Below are 22,273 nucleotides of genomic sequence, written 5' to 3' on the forward strand. Positions count from 1 at the left end.
CTGCGAAAAAGGTGTGAGGGGAAAGGCTGTGAGTACGGGTCAAGGTGGGACCTTTCTTTGAGCCCCTGGGGACCCCTAACCACACACAGGACACGGAGGGTGCCCAGACCCCTCCCTCACTGCACACTGGAGACGCCTCCGGTCCAACCCTATCTGGCCATGAGGGGGAAACTCCCACAGCCCCTGCAGGTTCAGGGGTCACAGTCTCGAGTCCCCCCAGACCCCAAGCAGTGTCAGCATGGGGTCTTTCCTGAGGGATCCCAGTCTTCCTGTTTCTGGTGGGGATAGGAGGGGCAGACTCCCCAGAGCCTGACAACCAAGGCTCTGCATCAGAAATCCTAGGCTGATGGGGGGAAAGCAGAGGGAGATACAGAGAAGCGTGAACATGAAAAGAGGTGGCGATCCCCCTGCTTCTGGGTTCCACACACAGGGCTGTGTTTCTCTGCACAGAGATTCCTAACCAGGGGTTTGGCTGGGGCTGGCATTCACCTAGAAGAAGGGTGACTTTCCTCTATTATAAGCCATGTCTGGGGGCTGCCTAGGCCCAAAGAGTGCCTTTTCCCATTTTGCACACATGCTGTTTGGGGTCTGGGGGGGCTGTCCCCTTCCCTCTTTCAGATCCTCTCTTCCTCCTCTTTCTCTGGGTCCATCGCGAAATCTGCAACCAAGAGACCCTTTACTCATTCCTGTTTTGTTTCCAGCTCAGAACTGAAAGTGGGTTGGAGTCTACTGGCCCAGACCAGGAAGAGAATCCTGTTTCTCAAATTTCCAGCTCAAGCGCCCCTACAGGGAGAAAATGGAAAGAAGTGTTCCGTGGTTTGAGCCAGGTACACCTAGTCAATTTATCCCGTACAGCCCTCTGTCCTTCAGGGAGGACGTGCTGGTGAGAAGGACAGATGATGCAGGTGGGTGAGGCACCCAGAGCCTAGAAATTCAGAAACTCTAATTAGGGTACCTCCTGGTCTTTATTAACCAAAACTCTTTCTACTTTTTCATTTAGATCTTTCTACCTCAAGTGTCTCCAGCAATAAAATGTGGCCAAAATCAATCACAGCTCCCAGGCACACTAAGGTGAGCTGATGTTAGAATGACAGCACCTCCAAAGCCATTGAAACAATTCCCCTCTCCATTGGTATAACCCCACTTTTAAAAATAGGAACCGTAATTCATGCGTCCCCAAGTGACCTCCCGCATAAATGAGCTACACAAATGGGGAACCTGTGGATTTAGAGATTTTTCTCTGTAGGCCCCAGGAGCAACTAAAGATTAGTTCCAATCAGAATGAACGCATTTCCTTCATGAGTTTGCTTCAAACGTTCAGGAAGCTTTGCCTATCGGATTAAGTTTTAACCTATCTGGAACCAAGTGAGTCACACATTTTATCTTTCTTCCCAGTTTTGGAGGTGGAACCTTCCAGTGTGTGAAGAGGAAGCCTGTCTGGAGCCTCCCTGGAGGCTGAGGAGCAGAGGGAGGCTCTGAAATCCTCCCCTAGCTGCAGGAGAGGCTGATGGGGAAAGCCCCTTTCTTAGGGCAGCGCCTTTAAAATGAACTCATGTGGGACTCTTGAGCCTGGATGCGTTCAGCAAGAGAGGATTCAGGCACAATGGTCCCATGACTCGTCAGGGGCCATGACTGAGCAGAAGGTCATAGCCTGGGGGTGGGCGGGATGGTACCCAGGCTGGCCCTCAAATACGCTTGTTGCTGTTGTTCAGTTGCTAAGTTGTGTGACTCTTTGTGACCCCATAGACTGTAGCCTGCCAGGCTCCTCTGTCCATGGGATTCACCAGGCAAGAACACTGGAGTGGGCTGCCATTTCCTTCTTCAGGGGATCTTTCTGACCCAGGGATCGAACCTGCATCTCCTGCATTGGCAAGCAAGCTCTTTACCACGGAGCCACCAGGGAAGCCCACTAAACAGAGCCGAAGTTGCTAGTGGAAAAAACACCCAATAGGAGTACTGATGAGGCTTCTCTTTCTTGCTTACCCTCGGAATCAAGCCGAGCCTGAGGTTTCCCCATGATCTCATCCTCTGAGGCCTTCAGGTTTCGTATCAGAAAGTAGGTGGTCATCTTCCCTTTCCCTTTTACTTCAATTTCACCCCACTCGGTTATTTCAAACCCTTGATTCTCCAAGGCTCTGCACAGAGAAGAGAAAGAGATGCCCCAGGTCACAGAGCTGTGACTCAAGAGTGGGCTGCAGTGAGCAGGATAATGTGCGAGGAGAAGTCTGAGAGCCAAGTGAACAGGGAGGGGCCCGTGCAAAGGGACAGGGCTGCAGAGTGACTAGGAAACTGCTCGTGTTTATGTATTTACTGGCTGTGGAGAGATGCCGAAGACACACCACAGACCAGTGCAGGCTAACATCACATCCAGTTCACGGTGAGCTGCCTCAGCCAGGGCTTAGCACTCATCAGGCTTCCCTTGTCCTTGGCTTTGGCTGGTTTCGTGGAGATTTCAGACCTTCACCAGGCTCCTCACATCCCCTCATTAGGCACCTGAGCTCCTCGCCCACATGCTGCTGACCGTGCATCCTACTGTGTGACTTGTTTAGCTGCTCAATCGTGTCGGACTCTTTGGGACTCTATGGACTGTAGCCCACCAGGCTCCTCTGTCCATGGGGATTCTCCAGGCAAGAATACAGGAGTGAGTTGCCGTGTCCTCCTCCGGCGGGGGTCTTCCCAACCCAGGGATTGAACCTGGTCTCCTGAATAGCAGGCAGACTCTTTACCACTGAGCCACCAGTGAAGCCCACTCTGTCACCTGATCTATCCACAACCTGGAACCCTTAGAGCCGAGACCCTGCACCTTCTCATCCCATTGACCACACCTGCCCTTTCCCCCAACTTCAGAGGTTGAAGTATCTTGTTGAAGGGCACCCACCCAAGACCCATTCCCACCGCCTCAAGGCCCAGCCCCCGGGTCACCTCTTCTTTTATCTTCAGCTCCCTCTCCATTTGCCTCCTCCCTTAAGCCTAACCAGCTTGCTAAGGTCTCTTCCACCCTAAAGAGAAGTAAAAATCTTCTTACTTGTTCATCTTCTGCTTTAATGCCATACGAATGCTCGTTCCTTTTATCCTTCAACCCGCAATCCAGTGTCTATTCATTCCCCTGCCCCTCATTGACCACAGTTACTTCTGATAATGTTCCCACACCTCTGACTATTTTTCACTCCTTGCCATGGAATCATCAGAGAGCCACCAGGGAAGCCCAATTATAGTTGATATTTTTGTTCCATTCTTCCTCCATAAAAATAGCCAGAAGGGTGCTTCCCTTCCTGAATTCTCTGCTTCTCCTGCCTTTTCATGGCCCCTTCCTCCATCTGCCAGTGAAATGTTAGTTCTTCCCATTGTTCTTCTCACACGGCAGCCCTCTGCAGGTGGGATAACCACCTCTGTGTTATTACTCTAAGTCTGGTTCCCCAACCAACAGCCTGATTCCAAATCTCACCCAGTGAGTTAATGCCACTTCTCTCTAGATGCTTCCCAGTTCCTTTTATTCAATACTTCCAAACCTGAGCTCATCGTCTCCCTCCTGGACTGGAATCCCTTTTCCCTTATCGCATCTCAGATGATGAGATTCAGGCCCAAGTTACCCACGATGGAGACCTGGGAGACAGTCAAGGCTCCTCCCTCTTTCTCAGACCCCATTTCTAGCAATTACCAAATTTAATTGATTTTATCCTCAGATTCCTACCAACGAATGTTCTGGTTCAAACTAAACTCTTAACAAGTCTTGTCTTTCCCATCTTGTGATGCTCAAATCTGCCCTTACATAGCCTTGAGTGGTCAGTGTCAAGCAGGACCCTGACCTTGCCATCGTGTCCAAGCTCACACTCCTTAGGGGCTCACACTCTTCACCGTCAGTGTGAGCCCTGCCCCTCAGGGAGGCACACACAGCTCTCCCCACTTTCTGCCTCACAGCTTCGACCCCAGCAATGCTAAATCATTTGTAGTTCTCTGCCTTTATTCTATGTCTGTGTTTGTACTGCTGGATATTCACTCCAATATCCCAGTTTGGTCTAAACTCTGCTCTGGAATTCCTTGTTCAAGACCCAGCTCAGGAAACTCCCTTCTCCACACAGAATCTCCTTACTGGGCTGGGCTCCTGTGCCCCACAACACACAATAATTCCCACAGGCATGGGAATGGATGGTTAAAGCCTGACTCCCTGGGTTATATCCAGGCCATTTTCCTTCCTAGCCAACTTGTGACCTGAAGCAAGTGAATTACCTCTTTGTGCCTGATTTTTTTTTTCTCATCTGTAGATGAGAATGATAATAGTATATCTTCATAGGGTTGTTGCAACAGTAAATGGACTAACATATGTTGACGAGGGCTTCCCTTGTAGTTCAGTCGGTAAAGATGTCTGTGGTGCAGGAGGCCCAGGTTCGATCCCTGGGTCGGGAAGATCCCCTGGAGAAGAAAATGGCAACCCACTTCAGGATCCTTGCCCGGAAAATCTCATGGACACAGGAGCCTCATGGGCTGCAGTCCATGGGGTCACAAAGAGTCAGGCACGATTGAGCAATTGACACTTACTTATGTTGATGAACTTAGAGACTGTGGCCTCTAACAAGTTCTCAGCAAACTGTAAGTATTGTTTCATGCATATCGTGACCACTGCACTTCTCACACTTTAAAAATAATTATCTGTGAATATTTCTTTCTTCCTGCACTACACCAGGGGTCAGCAAACTTTTTTTCTTCATAAAAGACCAGATAGGAAATATTTTCAGCTTTAGGGACCACGGTCTCTGCTCAGCTGCTCAACGACTCAGGTCTGCTGTGGTAGCATGAATGCAGCCGTGGATAAGATGCAGATAAAGATCCCAGCTGGGTTTCAATAAAACTTTATTTACAAAAACAAGCAACGGCTGGAAGTATACTACCTGCATCTGATAGCTGTGAGGTACTCTGTACCTTCTGGAAGAAGGGGCAAGGAGATGCATGAATAAGTGGTACCTGTAGGTCGTGGGGCTGAGATGCACTTTGCTGGGAAGCCCATGACTTTCCATCCGAGAGGCTGTGTTCACAGTGTCGCCAAACAAGCAGTACCGTGGCATCTTCTCCCCTACAACACCTGCCAAGACTGGTCCCGTGTGGACCCCCACTCTGATCTGCACAGAGAGAACCTGACTGAAAAGGGACCATCAAACACTCTTATTTTTACTCTTAAGTTGAGGTATAATTTACATAAAATAAAAAAGACTTTAAGGTATTTAGCTCCACCAGTTTGGCAAATACCCTTGAGCCACCAATCAAAATCAAACACAGACTGTCTTCATCACCTTGCAAAATTATCTCGTCCCCTTTCCAGTTAAGTTCCATCTCTCCCTGCAGAGGTCACCACTTTCTTCTTTCCTCTCCCCAAGAGGAATTTTCCTGTTCTCCAACTTCACATACATGGAGTCATGTAGCATATTCTGTTTCGTATCAGACTTCATTTATCAAAATCCATGTTTTTGAGATTCACCCATATTATATGCATCAGCAGTTCACTCTTTTACTTCTAAATACTATTCTGTTGTAAGAATTATATCACAATGTATTAGTCCAGTCTTCTCTTCACGATCATTTAGGTTATTTCCCATTTGGAGCTGTTATGAACAGTCTCATACAGATCTTTTTGTGGACATACATTTTTTCATTTTTCTTAGGAAAATATCTAGAAATGGAACTCTTGAATCACAAGGTAGATCTATACATGGAGGACAAATGTTTTTCCCATTCTGTGACTTTATATATATATTTTTTCCTTAATAAGCAGATATTTAAAATTTTGATAAATATATTAGTCTGCTGGGGCCAACAAAATGCCACAACTGAGTGGTTTAGACAAGAGAAATTTACTTTCTCACAGCTCTGAAGTCTGGAAATCCAAGATCAAGGTGTCGGCAAGTCTGATCCTGAGGTCCCTCTCCTTGGCTTGCAGATGGCTGCCTTTTTGCTGTGTTCTCACACTCTCTTCCCTGTGTGTACACATCCTTGGTATCTCTTCCTGTCTCCAAATTTCTCTTCTTATTAAGGACATCAGTCAGATTGGAGTAGAATTCACCCTAACAGCCTGATTTTGACTTGTTCACCCCTTATAAGGCCCTGTCTGCCAATGCAGTCCAATTCAGTCACCTTCATGAGGTAGCAGGGATTAAAGCAGCAGCATATGAGTTTCGTATGTACCTCGGAGCAATGTGTCATGGTTCCCTTTCCCTAACAATACCCTTCCATGGGCCAGCAACTTGTGTTGGGGAAGGCCCCATATACTTCTGGAACTGGAGCGCTCTCTCAGGTCTCCTCCACTATCCATAGCCTTTGACCAAATGAACCTATGCATTTGTGAAGATCTGTGGGGAAAATGTTGGCAAATGGCTAGAGACTCTGTGGCTAGAACTTATCAAAGTCGAGCTCTTTGGGATTCTAACCTGTCATTGCAGCTCCAAGGTGGCCATGAAAATGTCACTAAGCTTTAGATGGGTTTCATCTTAGCCTCCCCTTTGGTGGCTTATTTCTGCTGCTGTCTCCTAGGGAAGAACCATCATGGGTGTCCTCTTGAAAGGTCTTGCCACTTTCTGGAATTTAGTTCATTTCTATTTCTTTTTTATGTGATTTTTTTTTTAACTACTCCAGTGGCTCAGCAGTAAAGAATCTGCCCTCAGTGCAGGAAACGCAAAGAGACTTGGGTTCATTCCCTGGGTTAGGAAGATCCCCTGGAGGAGGGCATGGCAACCCACTCTAGTATTCTTGCCTGGAGAATCCCATGGACAGAGGAGCCTGGTGGGCCATAGTCCGTGAGGTCACAAAGAGTCGGACACAACTGAGCGTGCATGTGGAAACAGATTCTCTTGCAGCTTTCTACATCCCAGTCAGGTTTACTTGTCTTTTCATCTTTCCATGCCAGATTTTCTTTTCCTTAAAATAAGATTTTAAACTCTTTTCTCTGAATCCTTTAAAGCACCTTACTTTCATGCAAGGGTGACCTCAGCAAATGTGGATTATAGGCTTTACAAGTGACAGAATGAAAGATCTCAATGAGTATTAATTTTAAAACTGTAGAAGTAGCAGCACAATTCTCTTAAGGGAGAGGATGTCTCCAGCCCTTTCCTCTACTTCCTCAAATAAACTCACATGATATGCAGTTTCTGGTGGATATTTAATGAGGCTCCTTTGTCACTATTCTTTTTTTAAAAAATATTTTTTTATTTGGCTGTGCCAGGTCTTAGTTGCACATATGGGATCTTTAGTTGCTACATGTGAGATCTAGTTCCCTAACCAGGGATTGAACCCAGGCCCCCTGCATTGGGAGCATGAAGTCTTAGCCACTGGACCACCAGGGAAGTCCCTATTCCCTATTTATATCCTTAGAATTGACAACATCTTTTCCTCTTTTTCTTCCCCCCGCCTTGGTAAGTCCACTATGCAAGTTTCCAGGAATTCATTGTTCATTTTCAATCATATTGGTGTAGCACTATTACCATCTCTGTTGCCATGCCTCTTTCACAAACAGACACTCTATTTACACAACAGTGTATTTTCCATATTCTTTAGTGGCTTTCACTGGGGGTTTTTAGGTGGTGCTAATGGTAAAGAACCTGCCTGCCAGTGCAGGAGACATAAGAGACGCGGGTTCGATCCCTGGTTCAGGAAGATCCCCTGGAAGAGGGCAGGGCAACCCACTCCAGTATTCCTGCCTGGGGAATCCCATGGACAGAGGATCCTGGGAGCTACAGTCCATAGAGTCGCACAGAGTTGGACATGACCGAAAGGATTTAGCATGCACAAATGTGCGCATGGCTTTCATTAGAATTCTTTAACCAAAACACTTATCTCATTTCTGACCTTCTTGTCTCTTCTCTCTCATTACTTCCCTTCCTGATTTTTTATTTATGACATTGGGGGTTTTATACAACAGCTGTCTCTGTGTGTTTGCAATGGGCCAGTATCATGGACATGACGTGTGACCAGCTTTTGCTCTGAAGACTGCCACAGACACCACTACCAGTACCTGCAGTACTCCTCAGCTTCTAAATCGTTAAGGTGATGGTGAACGTGGCACATTTCAGAATCCCCTACACAGGGGCCATCGCTAGGGAAAATCCTACTCCATCTTATAGCCGGCTTTGTTTTTAGCTGGCTGTTTAGTTGATTGCACAGATCTGATTGACAGGAGCTGCGAAGGGACTTCGATTTTTAGAGGACAGAGACTGTTCCAGACCACCTCGGGACCGCTGGGCTCAGTCGAGCAGACAGAAGATGGCATTTACTTTTCATCATCAAAAGCGTCCAACTTTTATAGTGTGAACAAACTTCCATACTTGGAAAAGCAGCTTCCTGTGTTCCTGTGAGAAAGGCGAGCAGATGTCTCGCTCGTGGCCACGTGCTGGAGAGAAAGCTATTGTGAATATCTTATAGCACCACGGTGTCTGGCCTGCTGGCTGCAGGCAGTTTCACACCTCAGCCTGAGTTCCGAACCCGTCAGACGGCATGTCGGATACACAACTTCCCTAAGCAAAGAGAAGTTGGCTGTTTAGTCAACCTGAACCACTTGTTGAAAATGCTTGAGCAAAAAGGCAGGAATTGGAAATGAGCTGGCTTCCTAAGGATGGAAATCCACTAAGCCAGGGTTAGGGACAAAGGAAGCCTGCATTAACCCCATCATAACCCCAAACTCTGAAGCCTCTTCTCAAATTTGGGAGAAGCTGAGGCAATAACCTGGAGAAGGAAATGGGAACCCACTCTAGTATTCTTGCCTGGAGAATCCCAGGGACAGAGGAGCCTGGTGGCCCGCTATCTATGGGGTCGCACAGAGTCGGACACAAGTGAAGCGACTTAGCAGCAGCAGCAGAGGCAATAACACCCTAATATCTCTGTTACTTTACGCAAGAGAAGAGACAAGTTGGGAGAAATGACCCATTTCAATTATGTCACATACCCAGGAGCCATCCAAGCAGACTAATAGAATTCTACTATATTGTGTGAGGTAACTGGTATTAAGCAAAGAACTCGGTTGCTCTTTACCTGGATGGGTTCTCCGGTAACAGGATTCATCACTTCTTTGGCAGAAATCATCATCCCCAAGGCAAAGTTCGCTACCCTCTGAGCATGGCTTCCAACAGGCACTGGTACACCCCCCACCACCATATAAGCATCTCCTATTGTTTCCACCTATAAGGGGGGAAATAGGAGGGAATTCAGAGGGTTTTCTTAATGTGCTAAATATAACACTACATATTTTTTTGTCAATCTCTGGTAGAGAACCTGCCTGCAAATGCAGGAGAACCAGGTCTGATCCCTGGGTTGGGAAGACCACACCTCCCCCACCCCGGCCCCGGGAGAAGGAAATGGCCACCCACTTCAGTATTCTTGCCTGAAAAATCCCATGGACAGAGGAGTCTGGTGGGCTACAGTCCCTGGGGTCACAAAGAGTCAGACATAACTGAGTGACTAACACACACACATTGATAGAAGGACCATATTAAAAGCTGGTGGTTATTTTCTATGGATGTGAGGGGCATGAGGGAGGGTGAGGTGAGAAAAAAAAAAATGACTCAGGAGATGCCACAAGGGAGCCAAAAGTTCTTTCTGCTTTTGGCAGAGGCAAGTCCCAGAGAGGACCAAGCTGTCTATTAGAGCCACATATAACGCTATATATTAGATACACATTTAGGTTAGACTTGCTGCTGAAATGAAGGCATAGTATTCTCTGGGAAAACAGTATGCCTCTTGAAGGCAAACTTACCACTGGGCAGTATAGAAGGATTTTTGAAAAATTTTAAATTTTAGTTCTTCCTCCCATCCCCTCTGGCATGCACACCAAACTCTAGACTAGTGAGGGGAGAGGAAAAATGAAGACCCAACACCAGGTACACACCCTGCCCCGACACACAGGGGCACACACAGCCCAGGGCACCACACGCTTACCTTGTAGACCTCATGGACGCTGGTTAACCTGTCGAACTTGGAGTACATTGAATTCAGCACGTTCACTATCTGGATAGGTTTGCAGGCAGCACAGATGTTCGTAAACGTCACCACGTCGCTGAAGAGAATCGTGCAGGTTTTAAATTCTCCTGCAACATAAACCAGGTGTCAGGGAGAGCCAAGGATGTAGAATAATAATTCTATTAATTCTGGATTCAAGTAGCCTTTAGGAACCAAATTTGACCGTGGCTCAGGGAGAAGGAAGCAGGTCTGCATCACCATTCACCATCCACCCACCAGACATCTGCTGCGTGTCTATTATGAGCTGGTCATCGTGCTGGTGGAATTGTATGATATGAAGCAGACAGGGGTCCTTGCCCATAAGGAGTGCCTAGTCTAGGGAAGCAGACAGAGTGCAAACAAACACTTAATAGGATGTGCAGACCACCGGGGGATGTCAGGATGGTCTGGGTGGACGCCGGCTTACAGAGAGGTCGGTGAGTTAAAGCAAAGCCTGAACCACAGGAGACACAAAGGGAAGGGAAAGTTCCATGGAGGGGAGATTATTGCCAGAGGTACACCCGCTCAGAACTCAGCAGGCAACCCTTCACCACGTACCCCTGTGTTCCAAGTACAACACCCTGCCGTGTTTACCCTCAGAGTGCCTTACCTTGACTTTTGCTGGGCCATTCTCTTGAAATGCCTTTCCTTATTTTTTTTTGGCAGAACTCAAGGCGGCCCAACTCAGGTGTCACACTCTATATATCAGCCTTCACCCCCACACCTAAAGTCTGTCTCTTTCTCTTCTGACATTTATAAACCATGAATTTCTGTGTTATCTGTATTTCCAGAGTAACTTCCATGGTGGGGAAAGAAGGATGAAATTTGGAGTTAAATGGACTTCTGATCCGTTTCCTGCTCTTTTACTCATTAACTGGAGTGAACTTGTTCCACCCTTTTAGCTAATAACACCTCCCTTCTGGAAATGTTCAGAAAATTAAATGAGAGAGCATATATAACCTATCTAACAGAGATCCTGGCAAGATAACTTCTCCTTAATGCACATAAATTTCCTTTTTTTCGGTCACCCCCATTAATGTATTCTGTAGGAACCAGTCAAACTCACAAGACTATAAGCTTCTTTGAGTCCCAGCACCCAGGACAGCACCCTGGCACTCAGCTTCCCATGCTTGCCTGGTGAAATGAACACTCGCTGGTGACCAGCAGAAAGTGAGTTTGGAATAAACATGGCCTTCTTCCCTCTAGAAAAAGCTTGCTCTCCCAGAATGGATTCTCCCAGACATCCCTTTATTTATTTAGCGTGAATGTATCAGCTTCCCTAGTGGCTCAGACAGTGAAGACTCTGCCTGCAATGCGGGAGACCTGGAAGCTGGGGACCTGCATCGGGTTCCATCCCTGGGTTGGGAAGATCCCCTGGAGAAGGGAAGGGCTGCCCACTCCAGTATTCTTGCCTGGAGAATTCCATGGGCAGAGGAGCCTGGCCAGCTACAATCCATGGGGTTACGGAGTCAGACACTACTGAGCCACTGACACTTTCATTACCACGTCATTTCCAATTGTGAAGAACCCTATATGGTCACTGTATTATTATTCTCAAGGTAGAAAGAAGAAAGCTAGGCTACGGAGCTTAAGTAATGAGCCCAAGACCACAGTTGCTAATAAGCGACGGAGACAGACTCCAAACCTTGATCCGCCTGGTTTCAGAGCGGGCGCCCCCAGGCAGCTAGGCGCCCTGCGCGGGGCCGGGCACCCCTCACCTGCTGCGACCTTCCTGCCCTCCTTCAGCTGGTTGGCCACGTGCTCAGGCAGCATGGCGTACAGCAAGGTCTCGGTCTTCTTCTTTTCTGCGGCCAAGTGCGTGGAGAGGACCCGCAGCTCCTCCTTCTTCCTCTCCAGCTGGCTGGACAGCTCGATCTCCGCCAGGCGCTGCTGGTTGAGGAGGATGAGGTCCCTGGTGGGGTCGTGGGGGGCGATGTCGGAGAGGTGCATCCGGCGCTCCCCCAGCTCCTGCAGGCTGCGGAGCCTGGGGCAGCACAGATACAGCACGCAGCGCGGGGGCTCCATCCACATCATCTGGCCTTCCGCCCGGGAGAGAGATGGGACAAGGCGGCATAGCACACGGCACCCGACCGCCACCCCCACGGCCCGCCCTGCTCGCACGGCTCAGTCGCGCTCCTCCCCTCTCCGCGAAGGTCCTGAAAGTCCTCTCCTTTCTTCCTGTCTCCACGTCCTGCACTCCCGCTCTGTCCACAGCAGCTCTCTCCACGGCTGCTTTTCTTACCTTGAAGGGACTCTCGTCCATGACCTCCGAACTACCTTTCCTGTAACACAAGTCTTTTCCTGGCTGGGCCCTTCTGCCATTTAAGGGCGTAGAGCTAATCCTGCTTCCTGGAATCTATCTCACTTCTGGGGACTTTTCTGACCCTGCTTTCACTTAGATTTCTCCTACCTCTTTCCATCTCTCCTTTAGGACTTTCACTCAACCCTTAGATGCTGGCGTCAGCATGCCCCAGCTGCACTCCCACAGTGAATTTATGGAAAAACCTTGCTTCCTGGACTCAAGATACCTATTACTTTTAACAATTTATGTCTATTCTCTTATTATAAAAGCAGTAGACATTCAATGCAGAAAATGCAAAAAAGTAAAAGAAAATAATAAAAATCACCCACAATCACACCACTGATAATTGCTGTTAATATTTGGAGGTATATCTTTTCACTCCCCCAAAATGGGATTATCAGCCATCTTCTTTGAGTAAGCTCAATTTTTCACTTAAATTCTATAATAGATATTCTTTCATAGCATTAAATATAGATAGGTGTCACTGTTTGCTGGGTACATGGGTTATACTGTACTTTATTTAAGCAATAAGCTAACATTGATTATATCTATTTCATCATTCCATATACAGTGAACTACCTTGAAGTACTGAGTGTGATCACTCACCTAGAGCCAGACATCCTAGAATGTGAAGACAAGTGGCCTTAGAAAGCATCACTACGAACAAAGCTAGTGGAGGTGATGGAATCCCAGTTGAGCTATTGCAAATCCTGAAAGATGATGCTGTGAAAGTGCTGCACTCAATATGCCATCAAGTTTGGAAAACTCAGCAGTGGCCACAGGACTGGAAAAGGGCAGTTTTCATTCCAATCCCAAAGAAAGGCAATGCCAAAGAATGCTCAAACTACCGCACAATTGCACTCATCTCACACGCTAGTAAAGTAATGCTCTAAATTCTCCAAGCCAGGCTTCAGCAATACATGAACCATGAACTTCCAGATGTTCAAGCTGGTTTTAGAAAAGGCAGAGGAACCAGAGATCAAATCGCCAACAACCACTGGATCATGGAAAAAGCAAGAGAGTTCCAGAAAAACATCTATTTCTGCTTTATTGACTATGCCAAAGCCTTTGATTGTGTGGATCACAATAAACTGGAAAATTCTTCAAGAGATGAGAATACCAGACCACCTGACCTGCCTCTTGAGAAACCTATATGCAGGTCAGGAAGCAACAGTTAGAACTGGACATGGAACAACAGACTGGTTCCAAATAGGAAAAGGAGCACGTCAAGGCTGTATATTGTCACCTTGCTTATTTAACTTCTATGCAGAGTACATCATGAGAAATGCTGGGCTAGAAGAAGCACAAGCTGGAATCAAGATTGCCGGGAGAAATATCAATAACCTCAGCTATGCAGATGACACCACCCTTATGGCAGAAAGTGAAGAGGAACTAAAAAGCCTCTTGATGAAAGTGAAAGTGGAGAGTGAAAAAGTTGACTTAAAGCTCAACATTCAGAATACAAAGATCATGGCATCTGGTCCCATCACTTCATGGGAAACAGTGGAAACAGTGTCAGACTTTATCTTTTTGGGCTCCAAAATCACTGCAGATGGTGACTGCAGCCATGAAATTAAAAGACACTTACTCCTTGGAAGAAAAGTTATGACCAACCTAGAAAGCATATTCAAAAGCAGAGACATTACTTTGCCAACAAAGGTCCATTTAGTCAAGGCTATGATTTTTCCAGTGGTCATGTATGGATGTGAGAGTTGGACTGTGAAGAAAGCTGAGTGCCGAAGAATTGATGTATTTGAACTGTGGTGTTGGAGAAGACTCTTGAGGGTCCCTTGGACTGCAAGGAGATCCAACCAGTCCATTCTGAAGGAGATCAGCCCTGGGATTTCTTTGGCAGGAATGATGCTAAGGCTGAAACTCCAGTACTTTGGCCACCTCATGTGAAGAGTTGACTCATTGGAAAAGACCCTGATGCTGGGAGGGATTGGGGGCAGGAGGAGAAGGGGACGACAGAGGGTGAGATGGCTGGATGGCATCACTGACTCGATGGACGTGAGTCTGAGTGAACTCCGGGAGATGGTGATGGACAGGGAGGCCTGGCGTGCTGCGATTCATGGGGTCGCAGAGTCAGACACGACTGAGCGACTGAACTGAACTGAACTGAACCTTGAGGTACGTCATTGTGCATAATTGTGGCTATTTTGTTAAAGGATATATTCTTAGGCAAAAATATGCTCATTTTAAGATTTTTGATACATATTGCCAAATTGCCCTCTAAACTGTGACAGTTTATAGACCTTGTTACAATGATTTATTATTATTATTGTCTATTAGGTGTTTATACATGGATGTCTCCAACTGGGCTCACCTTTAGTCCCATCTACAAATCTCTTTTCTTAACTCTTTTATCACAGACATTTTTAGTTCCGACCATGACTCGGGCACACTGCTGTAGGTATGGAAGAGGACACAGCAGTGACTCAAACTGACAAAGTTGTTGTACTCAAGTTGTCAATACCATCTTTCCTTAATCACACCTTTATGACCAGTTCCCTAAGCAAGAAAGCTAATACTTACCCAAATATTCTCTTTTTTAACCTCTACACCAGTTTCTGCCTTAACTCCCTCATGAGTCTGTTCCCCCATCCCTGCCCCAGGGTCCCTGCTTGCCTGCACTCAGCACCCTGAGCTTCCCTCCTGCTCTCCAGGGGCGGCATCCCCTGGCCTCCCAGGCTCCATCTTCTCCCCGGTCCATCCTTCACGTGGCTCCAGAATGACCATTCTAAATCTCAAATCTGATCATGGCAGACGTGTAAAAAATGTCTGCAACTACAGGATAAAGCTCAGGTCCTCATCTCACCAGCCTCTTCTCCCATCATTCCACTCTCAAGTTCAATCAGGGTTCCCAGAACATGTCATTTTCCTCTCAGATGTCCCCACCACTCTGCCTGTGTTTTTGCCTACAATACCCACTAGTCCAACAGAAAGCTCAAAGTATGTGTGCCTCGTAGCATGTTAAAAAATTAATGCAAAATGGGTCAAAGACGAAATGCCAGAGCTAAACCAATAAAACCCTTAGAAGAAATCATAAGAAAAGCTTCGTGACGTTGGATTTGGCAATGATTTCTCTGATGAGACACCAAAACCACAGGCAACAAAAGGGAAAATAGGTAAAGTGGAGAATATCAAAATTAAAAGCTTGTGTGCAAACAATACAATCAACAGCGTGAAAAGGAAACCCACAGGGTGGGAGAAAATAGTTGCAAATCATAAGGGGTTAATATCCGGAATATATGAAGAACTCTTACAACACGACAATAAAATCCAAACCACCTGACTGGAAAATGGGCAAATAGTTTGAACAGACATTTCTCCAAAGAAGATATACATATGGCACTCAACATCACTAATTGTTAGGGAAATGCAAACTAAAACCACGGTGAGATACCACTTCATACCCATTAGGATAATATTATCCAAAAAAACACCCCAAAACAATAACAGGAAAGAACACGTATCCATGAGAAAGTAGACAGACTGGAACCCTTGTGAACTACTGATGGAAATGTGAAATGGTGCAGCAGCTATGGAAAACAGTATGGCACTTTCTCAATAAATTAAAAATAGAATTGCCATGTGATCCAGCAATTCCACTTTCGGATATAAACTGACAGGAAGTGAAAGTAGGGACTCGATGAAACATCTGTACACACATGTTCCCAGGAGCATTATTCGTTATTCAAAAAGTGGAAGCAACGCAACGATCCACTGACAGATGAGTGAATAAGTAAAGTATAGTCCATACCTGTGGGAATAATAGTAATTCAGTCTTAAAAAGGAAGGGAATTCTGACATGTGACAACACGGATGAACCTTGAGGACATTATGCTAAGTGAAAAACGACAGTCACAAAAGGACAAATACTATATGATTCCACTTATATGCTGCTGCTAGGTCGCTTCAGTCGTGTCCGACTCTGTGTGACCCCATAGACGGCAGCCCACCAGGCTCCGCCATCCCTGGGATTCTCCAGGCAAGAACACTGGAGTGGGGTGCCATTTCCTTCTCCAGTGCATGAAAGGGAAAAGTGAAAGGAAAGTCGTTCAGTCATGTCCGACTCTTTGCGACCCCATGGACTGCAGCCTACCAGGCTCCTCCATCCATGGGATTTTCCCAGCAAGAGTACTGGAGTGGGGTGCCATACCTAAATTAATCAGATTCATAGAGACAGAAAGCAGCGTGGTGGTTGTCAGGATGCGGGGTTGGGGAAAACAAGGAGTTGGTGTTTCATGAGCATAGAGTTTCAGTTTTGCAAGATGATTAACTTCTGGTGATAGATGGTGGTGTTTGCACAACTTTGTGAATGCACTTATCCCTCCTGAACTGTACACTGAAAAAGGGTTAAAATGGTAAACTTCATATTCTGTAAATTTTACTATAATTGAAACAAAGCCAAAACAAAAATGTGTGCCCTATTAACAGTAGGGCAGATGATCACGTTACCGTATAAAAGACAGACCATTACTTGAGTACAAATAGTACCACCTGTATTCTGAAAATTCTGGTAACAGAAACCAGAACTTTATAATTACATGTAAATATAATCAGAGTTCCTTTATGCCTAAACTAGACATGGTTTAAAGAAATAAAATATATTGCTACCAGATGAAGCCAAATGGAAAAAACATACGCTGCTCTCAATGTAGTCCCCCACTTTTTAGCCAACTTTTTTGAGGAAATTAGAAAACTGCTTCTTCCCTTTCTGTCTGGTCTCCCAGGGCAGAGAGCAACCAGGAAGGAGCAAGTTACTACCTCGGAGTTTGAGCGCAGGTTGACTTCTCCAGGCTGCAGGCAGCATCTCCCTGCGCACCTTCAGGACAAATTGACTGTTGATAAATTTGCAGATGCTGAAAATGTTGAAGGTGACTTGGGGATGCACAATGGAGAAGTACTCATCTAATCGAATCTTCTGGGTTTGGAGACCTGGGACGTACTTCTGAATGCTCACTCCAGCTTGTTTAACCTGCAGCTATCCACAGGGGACACATGTGAGACCTCATAAGAGACAGCAACCTGAACAGTAAATGTTCCCCTAGAAATAACACACCCCACCATGCTTTGTGACTCGCTACGGGTGAAGGGAATGAAATAAATACCACGGTAGTGATGAAACATTTAAAAGGCAAACCTGCAGCTGACCTCTGAAAGAGAAAAGATCAGCATGGGAGGGCCTGAGAGCGCATTCATTTCTTGACTCACAGGAAAGAGGTTAAAGCTGTCCATGGGGATAACAGTTCTTTCTGAGCTTTAGTCCTGTCTTCTGACTTTGTCTCTCTTTGGAATTAACTAATAAAGGAATGAGAAAATTCTGTAGCTTGGACCTGACACCCAGATCTGGATGAAGAAAAGAATTCATGATGGAGGTGGGGTCACCTTTCACTGCCATCTCCAGGGAACACACAGAAGGAAAAAACAAAATAAGTGTCCTTTACATAAAAAGTCCAACCAGGGTTATCCAGGAACACTCAAATTAACTTCACTCTGTCAGGCTGTAGAAATCAACCTAACCATATGGAATAAGGGTCATTAAATTGTCTATTTCTATGACCAAAACCTAAAAAGAAAGGGAGTGTTTAAGTAGATCAGAATTTTAAATATTAATAGTAGCAGTAATTATAATAATTAATACTAATATCCTCATGGCATTGGGGGAAAGTCACAGTACATAACTTTATAATGTATAGTTATTTCACCCAGGGGTGTTTGATTTTCTCAGATCATAAATTCTTTGCAGCCAGAGATGACCCTCATGTGATGTTTCCTCAAACATCACAGAATCTGTATCCAGCATCTAGTGGTAAGGGATCATGTGACATATATATGCATTCACATAAATATCAGAGGAAGTCAGAATGGCTGAAGGCATTTTTAACTGGCAGTTTGGGGACCAAATTTATTTTGCCCTTAAATGAGTTTATAATTCAATTTTATCAATCACTTTTATCCAAGGAAACTGACCACACTTAAATGATCATTGTCCACCACCCCTCCCACAGAACAGTGGGTACAGGCCTCTCCCTCCTTCTTCAAGATGCAGAAAGACAAGCCTGGTGGAACTGAGCCATCCATGGTGGCTGTAAAGATGGGGAGTGGTCACATTTAGAATCCCACCCTGCCACTGCTGTTGTGGACTTTTGTCTCTTGCTGGAGTGACTTCAGTGTCCCTTCTCTTTTCTCTAATGGCAAATTTGCTCATGCACCCACTGGTTCAAACCCCTTGGAACTGCTCCCTTCCACATCCATCAGGAAGATGCTGCATTCTGGAAGATGCCACAATGAAAAGGAAGGTAGCAGTCCCGCCAGGCTAAATCCTAGCCTCCCAAACCCTGGGTACTCCTCGGGGACTTGAAAGTCCCCACCAGCTGTCGAAGACTATGAGACTTACTCCCCTCCCCAGCCTAGCCCTCGTTCAAGAGAGACAAGTCCCCCTTACTGATTCATCAAATATCACGTGAAAGGGAAAAGCAGTGCAGAAGGTCTTCGCCTCTATTCAGAGCCGCTCGGGATAAATCGGCTCAAAGGTGTCCCTGAGATCCCTGGATGGAGAAAAAGAATCCCATTCATTCACAGACAACACTCGGGCCACCAACCCCAGAGACTATGTCAAACGTTTTCCGGGCAAAGCGCATTCCTGCCCCTCGGCATCTCAAGCTCCCTCAGCATCTCCAGATGGCCACGGCAATTCTGCTTCCAAATTAAAACAAACAGAAAACTTGCTACCAGGTTGAGAAGCGCCCCCCCGCCCCCTGCCAAGTTTCTGCCCGCCGCTCAAGGGTTCCTGGGCCAATTGATTGTGTCTCGCCATGAAAACAGGGCCGGCATTGAAACGCTGACAGCCAGACAATGAGCTCGCCGAGTGCAGCGCGCGCGCCGGGCCGGCATCAGGGACATTTGCCATGGAGCTCTGCAGACTGACAGTTTTGGGTGGCACATGAAAATTTCATCCAACAGCCCTATTTGGCAGGGAGTGGAGATTCGAAATGGAGCCTTTTTGATATGAAAATCTCCTAGACAAAGGATGTCAATTGCATGTTTGACTCGCCTGCAGAGGCTTGAAGGACTCAAAATGCAGTCCTTTGATCGCAGTTGATCTTCTCCCAGACACATGTCGTCATGACCCATGGTTTATGACCGGGGGTCTCCAGCCCCCTGTTCTGACTCAGGTCTTATGTGCTGATCATGAGAGCAGACATCAGCGGGGGCGTGCCTTCAAGAGCCTGATACCTTTGCTTCACAGGTGGAAGATGGAACACTTAGGCTCCCCAGGGACACGGCCAGAACTCTGTGATCCTGGTTCCCAAAAGAGTATCCTTCACACTCCTGGACATCATGGTTTTTACCTACAGACGTCCGGGCCAGAAATGCCTTGTAGTCCCGAGGGCCTGAGGAGCTGCCACAAACTCCTGTTATTGATAATACGTCAGCATTCATCTGCCTCCTCTTCAGCACAGTCACCAGCGGGAGCTCAGTCCTGTCTCCCCTCTAGCAGCTTCCCCTGATTGCAGGGAGACTGTACCTCCGTGTCACCCCCAGCACAAGTGAAAGGGGCAAAGGAAGGCAAGTTAGAGCTAGTGTTTTGAAGCTATAAACCACGCCCACCAAACCCAAGCTCTGCAGAAATCAGTGACCATCCTCAGGATTCACACCAGGTGGGTCTTCCACTGGCTTGTACCCAAAGGGGTTAACCTTCCATATCTGTTTCCCATTGCTTCTCAGGAAATGTTTTTTTTTTTTTTTCCGAGTATAGTTGATTTAAAATGTTGTGTTAGTTTCTGCTGTCACAAGGTGGGGTGAAAGTCGCTCAATCGTGTCCCACTCTTTGCGACCCCATGGACTGTAGCCCACCAGGCTCCTCTGTCCAAGGAATTCTCCAGGCAAGAATACTGGAGTGGGTTGCCATTTCCTTCTCTAGGGGATCTTCCAGACCCAGGGATTAAACAGGTCTCCTCCATTGCAGGCAGATTCTTTCCCATCTAAGCCACCCTGCTGTATACCATAGTGAATCCGTTATATGCATACATATATCCCCTCTCTTTTAGATTATTTCCTCTGAAATTCTTTCAAATGGATCCACTGTTGAAAAAGAAATCAGTGGCATCTTGGTGATAGAGGACTTGGCCCATTTGTGTGCAGGAAACAATTACCCTGGTCTCAGAGCTGAGGTCAGAAGAGCCCACTCACCTTTTCCGAACATGACTATGTTCCTCACAACTTCCCAGCGGGACTTTTTCATGGCATGAATAGAGACACTCAAATATTTCTCCTTCATCCTAAGGAAAGCTGCCTCCGGGGTCTGCAGATAGCAGGGAGAGAAGCATACACCGCTGGTCATGTGACTGGTCGTGTGACAGGAGGTGCACAAGCCCCTTTGGCTAGGATGGGGCCAGAGGAACAATGGGGCCATGCAAGGTCAACTTTAGCAAGATTTCATAAGCCCCAAGACTGTTATCCAATTAATCCTCATGCTGTTTCTCCACCAAAGGCAGCATTATATAAGGCAGCAGATTATAAAATCTCAAGGGGGGTGGTGTTGGTGACAGGAAAATCACCTGGTGACTTCTCTTCCTGTGGGTGAAGATTCTGCAGTGAGCAAAGCAAGCTTTGAAAGCTCTGAGATGCAAACATTGTGTGCTCCAGGAATCACAGACTTCTCTGGATAGTCCTATGAGCTCTGTGGACACAGAGAGCCGTGCACCTAAACTGATATGGTACCTAAACTGATCACAGTCACTCCACAAGCTGCAATCAAGGCAGCCATTCGCAGGCTTCTGAGTTCACTCCAGCCCCCAGCCTGGCCCCAGCTGCAGAAATGGGCACTCGGGACTTAAAAGGTCAATTTGCATCATGGGAATTGCAAAATAAGCCACAAGCTCCAAATTTCAAGGCCTTTACGTTGATAGTTTTTTAACAGGCAAAAATGTGCCAGGCTAAGGTCCATTCCCAAAGAGCCTCCCAATTTTTATTCAAATGAGCTTAGCCCAGTGGCTCTCAACCAATAGTAACTTTGTTTCCCACTCCTGCTCTGAGGACACTTGGCAGTGCCCAGAGACATTTTTGCTTGCCACAACCCGGGTGGTGGGGGGAGAGCTGGGTGCCACTATCATCCGGTGAGTAGTCCAAGGATGCTGCTAAACTCCCACCAGACCGCCCATCATAACGAAGAATTATCTGGTCCAGAATGTCAGCAGGGCTGAGACTGAAACACCCAGCCCTAACTCCACTTTTAGGAGGTCCAGTTGATTCTGTTCTTTGCATCAATTGTTCTGAGACTGGTTGCTCCCCAGAGAAACTGTGCTTTCTGAAAACACACCACACCCGGTACCTCTCGACCTCTCTGGCTGTCCTGACTGTCTTGTGATCCCTTTGGCTTTGCCCTTCTCATCTGTGCGTGTGACTTTTGCACAACCAGAAACACTACGTGCTCCTTCTTCCCCGTCCTCTCCTCCTCCTGATTCACGTCAAGGATGTCCATGGTCACGTCAGTGTCGAAGAAGTCCTTGGCCACAGCTTCAGTGATCCCTGCAGTAGAAGGGCAGGTGAGGGATGGCAGAAGGCAAAATCTTAAAGCAAATCAAGTTATACAACGTTTGACAAGTATTCCCAAGGCCCTGTGTCAGAGCAGGCAGCACATGACAGATTAATAAACTAAAAATAATAATTTAAGGTGGCGATTTCTATAACTAGGCACCAAATATATTCCCACCACTCTAATTTCTAGTTTGGCATCTATTCATTGGTTTGTTTTTTCCAGGAAGGCATGCAACTCATTAAACAAACGCTAGAGAAAATGTAAGAAAAAGTCAGCTATAAAAGTATTAACGATCATTTTTTTTAAGTGTTCCTCTAAAAATCTATCCCAGGGTTTTAACATAAAACATCAGAAAAGCACGCATGAAGATGTTCATTTCAGCACTGTTTGCAATAGCGAAAGAGTAGAATCCACTGAAAATTCAACAATAGGTGACTAGTTAATTACGATAT

The 22,273-nt window shown here is 46.4% G+C and overlaps 1 protein-coding gene across 1 annotated transcript in view; it reads right to left on the bottom strand.

Annotated features, from left to right (window-relative positions):
- Positions 1–614: 614 nt before the first annotated feature.
- The window catches only part of LOC120882898 (guanylate cyclase soluble subunit beta-2-like), a 41,774-nt gene continuing 20,115 nt past the window's right edge, over positions 615–22,273 (bottom strand). Inside the window, 10 exon segments of the mRNA XM_040266715.1 lie at positions 615–658; positions 1,984–2,135; positions 4,960–5,114; positions 9,010–9,156; positions 9,913–10,061; positions 11,691–12,011; positions 17,045–17,261; positions 18,726–18,828; positions 20,470–20,585; positions 21,615–21,811. Coding sequence (XP_040122649.1) covers positions 615–658; positions 1,984–2,135; positions 4,960–5,114; positions 9,010–9,156; positions 9,913–10,061; positions 11,691–12,011; positions 17,045–17,261; positions 18,726–18,828; positions 20,470–20,585; positions 21,615–21,811 — 1,601 coding nt within the window.

The sequence above is a fragment of the Oryx dammah genome, unplaced genomic scaffold, assembly GCF_014754425.2.
Source record: "Oryx dammah isolate SB20612 unplaced genomic scaffold, SCBI_Odam_1.1 HiC_scaffold_24, whole genome shotgun sequence".
NCBI lineage: Eukaryota > Metazoa > Chordata > Mammalia > Artiodactyla > Bovidae > Oryx > Oryx dammah.